The sequence below is a fragment of the Elephas maximus genome, chromosome 11, assembly GCF_024166365.1.
Source record: "Elephas maximus indicus isolate mEleMax1 chromosome 11, mEleMax1 primary haplotype, whole genome shotgun sequence".
NCBI lineage: Eukaryota > Metazoa > Chordata > Mammalia > Proboscidea > Elephantidae > Elephas > Elephas maximus.
In genome coordinates this window covers 40788262-40801540 of record NC_064829.1, presented here as the reverse complement: position 1 = coordinate 40801540, position 13279 = coordinate 40788262, and the positions used below count along the sequence as shown (strand labels likewise).

General features: G+C 41.5%; 1 protein-coding gene across 1 annotated transcript in view; it reads left to right on the top strand.

Moving 5' to 3' along the window:
* Positions 1 to 13279, top strand: part of CCDC178 (coiled-coil domain containing 178) — a 548199-nt gene that overhangs the window by 205197 nt on the left and 329723 nt on the right. Inside the window, exon 13 of the mRNA XM_049901613.1 lies at positions 5149 to 5332. Within this exon, the coding sequence (XP_049757570.1) occupies positions 5149 to 5332 (184 nt within the window). The remainder of the gene's footprint in view (positions 1 to 5148; positions 5333 to 13279) is intronic.

The window sequence follows — 13279 nt, the reverse complement described above, 5'->3', positions numbered from 1 at the left end:
TTTGAATTGTGGTATTTGGCAAAGAACATTGAATATACCATGGTATGCCAAAAGAACGAACAAACCTGTCTTGGAAGAAGTAAAACCAGAATGCTCCTTAGGAACAAGGATGGCGAGACTACGTCTCACATGCTTTGGACATATTATCAGGAGGGATCAGTCCCTGGAGAAGGACATCATGCTTGGTAAAGTAGAGGGTCAGTGAAAAAGAGTAAGAGCCTCAGTGAGATGGACTGATGCAGTGGCTTCAACAACGGACTCAAGCATAACAATGATTGTGAGCATGACGCAGGACCGGGCAGTGTTTCATTCTGTTGTACTAAGGGTTGCTGTGAGTCGGAATTGACTCAATGGCACCTAGCAACAACAACATAGGGCCGCTATGAGTCAGAATTGACTCAATGGCAACGGGTTTGGTTTGGTTTGGTTTTTATTCCCAAACCAGAGTTCCTGGGTAGTGCAAATGGTTAATACACTCAGCTGCTAACCAAAAGGTTGGCGGTTGCCATAAATTGGAATCAACTGGATGGCAACTGATTATTCCCAAACCAGTGTAGTGTTCTGCTGCTTCGTCCATTATTATTGCATGGAAATCTGTTTATCTTGTCTTTTTTTTCCTTCTTGAGAGTATAATTTAGGAACTGTTGTTTTAAGTCCCTTTTCTGTTCCAATCATGTAATTCATCTTTGTATCCTAATCACCCCGATCCCAGTACAGTGCTTGACATGTAATCAATGCTCAGCAAGTATCCATTCAGCTAATCGTTTGTGCCTGCATTTACTTCTTTTCTAACACTTATCATACTGTGTACAGTTACATGGTGATTTGCTTATTTGTTGCTCCCTTTAGGCTGAATACCTTGCTTACACCAAACCAAGCCCCTTGCTGTCAAGTTGATTCTGACTCACAGAGACCCTATAGAACAGTGAAGAACTGCCCCATAGGGTTTCCAAGGAGTGGATTGAGGATTCAAACTGCTGATCTTTTGGTTAGCAGCCAAGCTCTTAACCACTGAGTCACCAGGGCTCCATCTTGCTTATAGGCATTGTGTTTTCTTCCAATAAACCAAACCAAACCTATTGCTGAAGAGCCGATTCTGATTCGTAGTGACCCTACAGGACAGGGTAGAACTGCTCCATAGCGTTTCCAAGGAGTGGCTGGTGGATTCGAACTGCTGACCTTTTGGTTAGCAGGCATAGCACTTAATCAAGGCTCCTTTTTCTCAGTAGGTGTTAAATAAATAATATATGAATTAATGAGAGCTTAATATAAAAGTTTTTGTATCCTTAGTTTCTTCTTTGCTGCAGTATAGCTGTTATGTGTTCCAGGGTCACGTCTACCTGTGATGTCCCTAACTCTATTTCCACTCCAGAGCATCATCAATGGTTATTTAATTTTTTTTTTTGTATCTTTCATTTTTTTCTCTTTTTCTTCCATCTCGATAAATCAGTTATCACGATAATCAAGATACATGCTGTTGTTATACACTTTTTCAATTAACAAAAACCATTGAATCATTTGTATGTGTTATTCAGTGTGGGAAAGTACTTTGTATATATTATCCTTAATTAAAAACAATTTAATCTATGTAACAACCTGAATGGCAGACATTAAGCCAGTTTGCGGATAAGGAAATTGTGTTTGAAACCACTCTGCAATTACATAAGGAGCAGTGAGGATTTGAATACAGATCTATCTGACTCCAAAATTTACTGTTCTTTTCACTTAACAATGCTACCTCTCCTCCTCAGTTAGACATGTCTTGGTTTCTTCAGAAAATGTCAAAAGGCTTATTGCGGTACTTGTTTCTCCTTCCCTACATTGGCCATATCCATTGTTTTTCTCAAAAGAGGTCTGCTCTTCTTTTGTTGTTATTGTTAGTTGCCTTTGAGTCAATTCCTACTCTTGGCGACCCCATGTGTGCAGAGTAGAACTACTCCGTAGGATTTTCAAGGTTGTGACCTTTCAGAAGGAGATTTCCAGGCCTGTCTTCCAAGGTGCCTATGGCTGGGTTCAAACTGCCAACCTTTCAGGTACTAGTCAAGTGCCTAACTGCTCTTCTTTGTCTTGCCAATATTTCTTCTTTTATATTCCACCATTTACCTGAAACACCTTTCATTTAGTCCCAGTTTTCTTTTTCCATACATCAAAAAAAAAAAAAAAATTAGAAAAGCAAATCGTTGATGCTCATAAGTCTAGTGAATATACCCATGTTACTTCCCCAAACTGGGACTGTTATATACACTAAGATTCTGCTAGAACACCATCTCAACTTTGGACCCCATTCCCTGTTATACTATTTACGTAAGTTGCTTCAATATATGATGTGTTGTTCATATGTAGTTCACCTTAAATTTTGCAGCATTAAAAGATAGACGTTATGTTTGTTAACAGACTTTGTTCAGTGCTCTGTGCACACAAACACATACTAGACCTTTTGGTGATGATAATGATATATGATTGTTTACCTTATAGTAGCAGTGCATAATTTGGTAACTTTGTCTTCTAAATCAGCCACCACCCATTGAAATGGACTCTTTATATTTGAGATTTGATTTGAGCAAATAATTTCACTTGATTGCTTATTCACATGATAGGCAGGCAAGGAAAATGAACTCGTTTAAGATTATTTGAAATTGATTAATTTGGATTTAGTTTGTTTGAAGTTAACTGTGTGGCATGAATTTCAGTATAGACATTTTCTTACATTGAAGCTCTGTAAAATATTCTGAATATTACTTCTAATGCTCTGATGTACCTCAAGCAAGACAATGCCATTGTAACTTCAGTGATCCAAAGATGGGGTTGTATAATCAAGGGAAATGAGCAAAAAAGCTATTGAACACCATAAAGATGTACCGGTATATTTTATAAAATGTGTTTGTCAAGAGTTAACAAGATGATGATTTATTTGTACAGATAAAAATTAGAATATTATTGAAGTTGTGAAATAATCTGGGCTACTTAGAATGAATCCACAGGTTACTGTGTTTTTCATACCTGTTTAGCTGTATCTTACCAGCCTATTAATTTGAGCTATTTCACAGGAATATAGAATATTCTCAGCATTTCACAGCAAGTTGAATGTATATTTTTAAACTATTTGAATTTTACGCTTTTAATTTTTCAAATATTAAAAAAGAAAAACAGAAGGAGCAACACATTGAAAAACTGTTTATGCATCAATCAAAATTAACTACTCACTCATACTTACTTCAGAAGTTTTTTAATGAATTAAAATATCGCAAAGAAATCTCTGTTCCCATTCCTTTTTTTCCCTCTGCCAAACCAAGCCAGACGTCCTGGAGTTGACTCTGACTCATGGTGACCCCGTGTGTTTCAGAGTAGAACTGCACATAGGGCTTTTAATGGCTGTGAGCTTTTGAAAGGAGATCGCCAAGCCTTTCTTCTGAGGCACTTCTGGGAGGATTCTTCCCGCTGACCTTTTGGTTAGTAACTTAGAGCGTTAACCATTTTCACCACCTAGGGTCTCCTTCTCCCTTTACTTGACACCTGAATCGGATATGTATTGAGTCTGTGCACCAACTGGGACTCTGAGTTCTTAGACCTCGATGTTCCCAGCAGTATATTTCCTGTCACCTTCTTCTAGAGTTTTACCCTAGATCTTGTCATTTCCAATAATGGAGTCCCTCCTGGTCTCAATTTTAAGCATTCACCCTCTGACATTTTAAGATGACCAATCTATGGTACTTCGACGTTTGTCTATCCCACTTTCTAGGCTTGTCTTCCTTTCTTACAGAACATAGTTATATTCAGTCAAAATAATCACCAATTTAAAGAACTTTCGATACCTTGCTTCCATAACTTGAAAAGCCCTATCATTGAGCTAAATTCTTCAGCTAGCTAATCTACACCAAAATTCTAGCAGCTGAATGTGGCTCAAGTAAAACACAACTGTACATTGCCGTACATTGCGTATTCACTCTAATTATACTCCCTTAGGAGCCCTGGTGGCCCAGTGGTTAAGAGTTAGGCTGCTAATCAAAAGGTTGGCAGTTTGAAGCCACCAGTCACTCCTTGGAAATCCTGTGAGTATCCTACAAGGTCTCTATGAGTCAGAATCGACTCGAGGGCAATGGGTTTTTTTTGTTTGTTTATTTTATACCCCCATGAGCAGTGTTACTCCAGGTAAGGTCTGTAGCCAGGCATCAACATCACCAGGGGCCTGTTAGACTGCATTCTCAGGCCCATCCCACACTACTGAGTCCTGTCCTGAGGGTGCGGCCTAGGAAGCTGTGATTTAAAGAAGTCTCCCCTTAACTCTTAAACACACTCAAGCTTGAGAAACACTTCTCAAGTCAATATGGATAGTTGTCATCGTGGTTGCATATTAGAATCACCTAGGTGTTTAAAAAATGTGGAATAAAATGCAGGGGCTTTACACCAGACCACTTACATGAGAATTTCTGGAGGTAAAGTTTTGCCTGGAGACATTCTGATTATCACAACTGAGACAATGCTACTGGCATTTTGTGGAGAGAGGCCAGGGATGCAGCTGAACATCTTACAATGCACATGCTAGCCCTTACAACAAAGAATTATTTGATGCATAATGCTGACATCATGCTTGGTAAAGTAGAGGGTCAGTGAAAAAGAGGAAGAGCCTCACGAGATGGATTGACACAGTGGCTGCAACAATGAGCTCAAGCGTTACAATGATTGTGAGGATGATGCAGGACTGGGCAGTGTTTAGTCCTGTGGTACAAAGGGCCACTATGAGTCAGAATCAACTTGACGGCACCGAACAACAGCAACAATGCTGATTATACTGAGATTGAGAATCCCTTCTCTAGTGCATGCTTTGGCTTTAGTCTAACTCTTCATGTCAAGGGTTCTCCAGTAACAACGCCTTTGTGGAGGTCCAAGAGAGAGGTGAAATGGAAGACAGAATGTTCTAAATGCTAAGCACCAAGGTTCCCCATATCTTTCTTACTGTTCTTAACTTTCTGAGCTTGGGCACAGCCTGACAATTGGGGTAACCATTCTGTGCATTCAAGGTTTAGTTACGTATCTGGCTATTTTGTGTTTTTGGCAACAAAAAATATGATCTTACTGCTTTTTTATCATTATTAAATACATTTGTCACTTTTGAATAATCATATCAGTCTTTCTGCTTTATTTTTATAGTATAAAGAAAAAAGCAGAACATGAGTCTGAAATCCAAACTTTGTTGAGACTGAAGGCAAAAAATAATGAATTGCTTAAACAGCTATACAAGGAAGCTTATCACGTCGGTGCTGTTTTCCACCTCACCAAATTTAAAACAGATGAATTGGAAGGGAGCATTGCGGAAGTGAGAAGAAAATTCAAGGTTATGTATCTTTGTGTTTTTCTTGGTTAGATTTTGATTTAAGGGATGATAATTAAAAAACAAACAAACTCTCCTTCTGATAATTCAGAAGACAATCACCTCTCTCCAAAGTCCCAGCCTGAATAGAAAAGAGCGAGGGGTCAATGAAGAAATCACCATTTACTTACGTGGCCACTTTACAATGTGTTTTCATTGACAGGAATATCCTTGGTATCATTCACATGCTTTCCCCATAGATGTCATAACCTACATTTAATTCTTTAGACCTAATTGCTTCCATTACCAGAGTCACACCCTCATTGACAGGGATTTGGATCAGGGAAGATTTATGAGTGACTTGATAGATAGGGGCCAGCAAGTAATGGAGGTGGGGGATGTATTGGTACCAGAAGTCAAACATTCCTATCAGGTGTTGGGCTTCTGTTAGTGATGAGGCAGATTGGAGCGCTAGGAGCATGTCTTTTACCGAACTGACGATAATTTGCTCTTCTGTGTTCCAAATGTAGTCTCAAAATTTAATAGACTTGGATGGGTCTTGTACCTTATGTGGGACAACTGCCAGGTGCCTCTCAGCAAGGTGTTTATTCACTGTTGTTATGGCCCGTGAGGCAGAGTTTTGGCAGGTCCGGTGAGGAGCTTCTGTTGGAAGTGTGGGGTAGGTGTCTAGATTCTGTCTGGAAAACCCATATTCAGTTGCAGGGCTACTTACTTAAGCAGCTGGAGGAGCCCTGGTGGTGTAGTGGTTAAGCACTCAACTGCTAACCAAAAGGTCAATGGTTTGAACCTGCCAGCTGCTCCATGGAAGAAAGATGTGGCAGTCTACTTCAGTAAAGAGTACAGCCTTAAAACCCTATGGGGCAGTTCTGCTCTGTTCCCAGGGTTGCTATAAGTTGGAATTGACTCAATGGCAATGGGTTTGGTTTGGTTTGAGTTAGGCAACTGGGGAAAGGTGTGCTGTTGACCTTCAAATGGAAGATGAATTGTGGATGATTTTATTTTCATTGAATAGAATATGCTAACCAAGTCAGAAACTCCGAACTATTTACCTATGCTATTCTGAATGTCATCAATTAAGGTGATGTTATCTGGTAGAGGTGTTCTAATAAAGTGAACAGCTTTTTCTAATTCTAGTCTATAGTTATCCTCTGCTCATTAGTGGCTTTAAGCACAGGTCACACTGGGGAATTGAAAGGTGAGATAGTAGGGCTCAATACTTGTTTTCTTAACTAAGTCAGCTATGACGGGTTTTTGTCCGTCAATGCCTTGTGTTAGCATGTGCTGTGGTGTATTTACTACCCTTTCTGGTACGGGACTGTTAACTGGTTTCCACCAGGCATTGCCCACCAACAACATAAAAGACTTAGGCTTGTTTCCTGAGGTTCCCTGTTGATTGAAGAAGTCCATTTCAATAGTGGTAAAAGGGGGACAAATAGGACAGAAGCATCTTTTAGCAAAATGAGGCCAATTTTAATAATTAAGCAGGTAATTACCTCTTTGATTAGTCCTTCTTCCAAAGTGGTTACCTCCTGGATGGGTACCTTTAAGAGATGAGTGCTTCCTGGGATTAGGGATAGCCGGGTGTTGCTTCCCAAAAGAGCCAGCCGATGTTGTTCAGACTTGAAAATAATGTGGAAAAAGGGTGATAGTCTGTCTGAAAAGTCCCACCTGATTTTCTGGGGCAGGGAGGGTGGTCCCTTCCACTGACAGTGATCAGGGGCAGACACAAAGGTAAGGAGTGGGTGGGGGATGTGAGGTTGTTTCTGAGGGAGAAGCCTGCCTTACATTGTAATGTAACCCTAGTAAGCTTTGGAATTGCTCCACTGATTTTCCAGGGATCATCTGATTTGAGACCTCTTTGTCTCTTGGGAGACCCTGGTGGTGCAGTGGTTAAGTGTTTGGCTGCTAACCGAAAGATAGGCAGTTCAAATCTACCAGCTGCTTCTTGGAAACCCTATGGGGCTGTCCTACTCTGTCCTATAGAGTTGATATGAGTCTGAATCAAATCAACAACAATAGGCTTTTTTTGGAGGGGGCGGCGAGGGGTTGTCTTTTAGGAAAGGAGCCATGTTGGCACCTTGGAAACCCTACAGGGCAGTTCTACTCTGTCCTACAGGATCGCTATGAGTTGGAATCAACTTGTCAGCAATGCGGGGTTTGTCCCTTTGCGTCCAGCATAACCTCTTTTGTTCATCTCTGGGTTGGCACTTAAACAAGGACCTGGCTGTAGGTGCTCTGTTTGGCTTATGAGGACAGCTGCCTTGCTCTTGATAGTAATTTTGGTTTAGGCCAGGTGGAGCACTGTTAGCAGGATTAACAAGGCAACACTTGAGCTAAGTTTGTCTTTCACGATTTTTTAAATTCAGGGCATATGGAAACCCTGGCGGTGTAGTGGTTAAGTGCTATGGCTGCTAACCAAAGGGTCAGCAGTTTGAATCTGCCAGGCGCTCCTTGGAAACTCTATGGGAGCAGTTCTACCCTGTCCTGTAGGGTCGCTATGAGTCGGAATCGACTCGATGGCACTGGGTTTGGTTTTGGGTTTGGTGTGCCCCCTTGAATTGTTTTTAGCATTAGTCGTTGTTGCCTGTAAAGAGGACCTATATTTGTGAGGAGCTGCCCTGAGACACTGTTGTGTGGACTCAGGACTCAATTCAGGCTCCTCCGTACTTGCTGAATTATAATGCTGCGGACTATCTGTTGCCTGCTAAGGTCCCTCCAAACCAACATCCCTAGCTGACAGAGGCAATCTTTGGCTCTTGCTAGTGTTTTTGGTTGGCAATTTGCTTGGGCCATTATGAAGCCTATGGTAGGGTGGGCAGTCTTCCAGCCATAAAGATCCACATTAACAAGGTATGTGTGGACCTCCTCTGTGGGTCATACCCACTTTCTGTACCAGTTGTTCAGGGTCTTTTAGCAGAGACACCTAATTGTCTCATTTCAGCCCTTGTTAGGTGGCTCTTCTCCCTGCCAAATACATTCTATATAGTTTAAAAAACAAAACTAAACCCATTGCCGTCAAGTCGATTCCGACTCATAGTGACCCTGTAGGACAGAGTAGAACTGCCCCATAGGGCTTCCAAGTGCCTGGTGGATTTGAACTGCCAACCTTTTGGTTAGCAGCTGTAGCTCTTAACCACTATGCCACCAGAGTTTCCTTCTATAGAGTTAGGCAGTCCCTTTCACATTTATTTCCTGGGCAAAGGCCTTAAAGAAATATTGGGCCTCAGGGTGAGAAGGAGGATGGGGTTTCCTCCTCCAACAGAGAACTGGACTCTCTTTTTTGGCCCTGCCCTTTTGTTTTCTCTGTTTTTATCATTTTGTTTATGGTTGGTGGCAAGCAGAGGATAAAATATCCCAATCATTATTGTGGTGAGACTAAGCTGCCTCCTCCTCTAGGGAATTCCCATCTGTCTCCCAGGATCCTCCCCTCTGTCCCTTCTCCCCTGGGAGTTAAACTTCTGCCTCTTCTCTGGTGATGCCCTGGAGAGAAGCAGCTGGGAGCAAGTCCCAACATGTGTCTTGTCGATTGCAGCAGCTCCTCAGTAGAAAACTGGCCTTCAGTATCCCAAGAGGGGCAGCATAGGAACCTCCTTACCTTTAATTGCTTTAAGAAACACTTAAGCTGGCTTGACTTGAGAGTTTGAGGTCTCGATATCCCTCAGGGGAGGGGACAGAATGATACTGTGTCTACAGCAGTAGATGAGAATGCATAGCAACAAAGGCATGCTAGCTGCTTGCAAAGGCTCCTCCTCCAACCGCACTTACGAGACTGCATCCGTCTTCTCAGATCATTCGCCTGTTGTAGGAGTCCCCAGGAATGCGGGTGTCCTTTCATCTTGGAATAGCCCATATCACCAACTCAGCTGTGGGGAGCCCATCCTGCTATATAGCCCATTATGGGGCTGGGTGCACCCCACCCTTGGACCAGAAGCATGCATTCCTCCCCTTTTTGTATTCAGGCCTACAGGTCTTACAATATCCAGCACTTTCCTAATAGGGGACTTAGGAGTGTAGGTTGACTTCCCGCCTGGACAGCTCAGTGCTTCTGATCCTAAAAGTCAGTTCCAATGGTGTAGGTTCACTCCATACACAGATGCTGTGATTTGGCCAGGCAAATGAGGCACAACATTTTGACTCAAACGTACCAATGATCATGAAAGATGGCCCAGGACTGGGCAACATTTTGTTCTGTTATACATAGTGGTACCGGGAGTCAGAGCGTACTTGATGGCAACTAACAACAACGAGGCACAGGGAGACCACAAAAAAATACAGATTGCTGCAAAAAGGAGGAATGACTTGCCAAGCTGACATGGAGTCATTCTGAATTTTGAGTCCCATCCACTTGAGGCTATCTAGGATCATTTTGCCAATTGATTGCCCTATTGACCAGATGGATCACATATCTTTTTTCCTGATCAACACCACAACATTGTCTTCTATCCGTGTTGCCACTTGTAATGAATTTTAAGGGAGAACTGGGCTGATGAAGGAAAAAGATGCCATCATGAGATGGCAGCATTGCACAATGAGATATGAATTTCGAGCCAAGAGATTGCATTCAGGGGGCAGTCCCCTATAGCAGGAGACCTTTCATAAGCAAGCAGAGTCACCAGAAGAGGAAGAGTGCAAAAGATGTGCTGAAAGGGAGGGGGGTGGACTTATGTGCCCAGGTGATGTCCCTCAAGCAGCAAGGTGGAGAGTCTCTGGGTCAGAGAGGTCTGAGGAGCAGCAGTGATTTGGAGTCTTCGTAACTACAGGGTTTATTTTATTATGGCTAGCAAACGTTGAGTGCAGTTTCATCAGATGGGCAAAGAAGGTAGGCTCTACATGGCTAAAAATCTGCTTGTATGGGCTATTTTAAAAACAATTGAATGTATAGAAGTTTGAGTTTGTTGCTGGTGGATGTTTTAGGCTAACAGGCCTCAACTTGTTATGACAAAATAAATGAGTTGGGGCCAATACCTAGAAGCCATCCTTGGCTCATTTATGTAACACCAACAAAGATTCAGTCAAGCTTAATACTCCAGTATAATCATATTAAGGAGCCATTTTTAATACTAGGAAAATGTTAGAATGTTCTGGCATCAGTAATCTCATCCTTCTCTTTAACAGTCAGAGGCCTATGACTTTGAGTATTTTTTCAAATATTTTACTAGTCTCAAACTTATCTTTTGAGAAAAACCTTGGCCCTGCCTACAAATCCTATTTGTTTACTCCTGAAACAAGGTTGATAGACAGTTTATCTATATAAAATAAAAGACATAATCTTCCAGAAAGCTTTCTTGGAGAGGGTGATTTCTCCTGCTACAGGCCTAATTCGAGCCTTTCTAGATCAATCAACAGAGCTAAATGGTTCTCATAAACCAAAGGTTGATTTTTACGCCATACAGTGTCTATCACAGTTACAGATGAGAATGACTGTATTTAAAAGTTATAAAATAGACATGATAATCATTCATTCATTTTGATCATTTTGACTCTTAAGGATCCATGCTTATATTTAGTCAGCTCTTAGAGCGTATTACTCTTGCTCTGTGTAAAATAGCTTTTATTGAACTATGAGTTTATACGACAACCTTGGTTTTTAACAAACGTTGCCAAAATTAATGGCCAAATTTTGACCATCTTTTAAACTACTGAGGGAGCTTATTGTTCAAGGTGATCAAGAAACCTATGCCACTGGTTTATCTTAGATTTCAGGACTAAGGTAAACTTTAGTCTTTCTTGATAAAATGCTTTCATCTTTACTTAATGATTAGGCACTCTCTTAAACTTTCTTTTTTCCCTCTGGTTTAAGGAGTGCAGAAGCTCAGAATCATTTACATTTTAAACTTCTAGGATAACCACTCTTCTTTATCCCACTCTTTGTTCTATGTTTACAACATTGATGCTGTATTTTTTTAACTTTTGTTTCATTGGTTTTTTTTATTTAGTAAGATTCTTCCCTACCTTTTCTGTGGGAGAATAATCTGCCAGGATTGAGTGAACTAGAAAAAGAAGCCCATAACTGTAATCTCTGGAACATCCACATTAGTGGTAAATGGTTGCCCAGGGGGAAAAGGGTAGTAGGACAAGTAAAGCAGAAATAGTGTGAAGATGTTGGGATTTAAGCCCTTCAGATGGTTGCTGGATATGCCCTTAGTCAAATATCAAGAAAGTTTATTTTTCTGACATATATTAGATGGAGTAAATAAAGTTGAAACTATGATAGAATTAAAGCATCGAACATTCATGGATCATGATACTGCAACACATTTGAGGACAAAATAAACTTTATCTGACTTGCTGTAAACACTGTGGGAACCATAATTTTCTCCCCCATTTTACTGGGTTAGAGCTTTGCTTTCCAGAAATGAGATGCTAAATTTGCTTTCTGTTATTTCCCCTTAACTCTCTGAGCTTTGTTGCTATTTTTCACTTTCTTTTTCCAAGGAAAATGTAGTTTACTTAAAAGAGCATGGACTCTGTAGTTCTTTTTTTTTTTTTTTTGAATCTTGAGTGTGCTAATTATTTGCTCTGTATTTATTGAGAATATTTATTAACTTTTATGAGCCTAGGTTTCTTATCTCTTAAATAAGAGATAACGTCATACATTTATGTGATAAATAATACTGTATATAAAACATTTTCTTCTATGAAATCTACAAAAAAAAAGCTGCAAGAACTAATGGATTTAGCAGATGGCAGAATAAAAGGTCAATTTAAAAAATCAATTGTATTCTTTATATAAGCAGTGAACAGTTGCAAAGTGAAATTTAAAAACTCCATTACAGAGAGGCAGGGCCAAGATGGCGGAATAGCTAGACTATTCTGGCAATCCCTCTTACAACAAAGACCCAAGAAAACAAGTGAGATGATTATATTTATGACAAGCTAGGAGCCCTGAGCATCAAAGGCAAAGTTAGAAATTGGACTGAGTGGCAAGGGGTGGGAGAGTCGGTTCAGAATAGGAGAGGAGTTGCCGGACCTGAATTGCTGGGATCCCTCAGGCACCATTCCCAGGAGCTGCTGTGGTGGGCTAGTAGTAACGTTCGGCCAGAGTTTCCTCAGGGAGAAGCAGCCAGCCACACAGCCTACTCACACTTCTGGAACCAGAGAATAATGGTGCTCTTGGCAAAAACTAAGTACTTGCGTATATTTTATGGTGTCCCCTGCCCCCTAGCCAGCTTCAAAGACTGTTGATTTCCCTAGGCCTGAGATAGGCCCTATTGAGCACCTGGAGCCATTTTCCTGGCCTTGGAGAAGGAATAAATTTGCAATTGGGGGAAAAGATAATTGCCAACTCCACTAACCTGGGGAGCTCTGGACAGAAGCAGCTCCTGTCCAGGCATAAATGGTCCATGGACTTTGAATACCTTTCCCCCCTACATGGACCTGTGTGGGCCTATTTCATGAGAATACACCCTTGTTCACAGACTGCAACTGTTTCAGCTGTGCAGTGGAAAGGTGGGTGTTTGAAGATTGACACCACTTTGCCTATTAAACACAGTGCTCACCTACCCACATCAGGGGCCTAAGGACTGGTGGCTCCACTCAGGTCACCCAGCCACCTGCAACAGGGGTCCAAGGATAATTGGTACCTCCTAGTCCTTGCAACCAAAAGTATTGGGGGCCCATGGTCTGTCTGTAGAACCACCCACCTGTATGCTCCAGGGAAGAGGGGCATGCTTTCTTCAGAGTCACTTGGGGGACAGTTCTCAGGCCCCTGCCTTGTTCAGAGCATGACCCCCTGCTGCAATCTGATACTGGTACCTACACCAATCACCCCTGCCTCTCTAAGACTGTAGGACAGAGCCTGTACCACACTTGATGACCAGCTACCTGGACACCTGAACTGAATCAATACAAGAAAAGTGAATGGACTTCTAGACTGATACACCTGATAATACCTCTAACCATCTGGTGACAGGAAGTCAGAGCTTCAAAGGGAAAAATAATCAAGCCAGC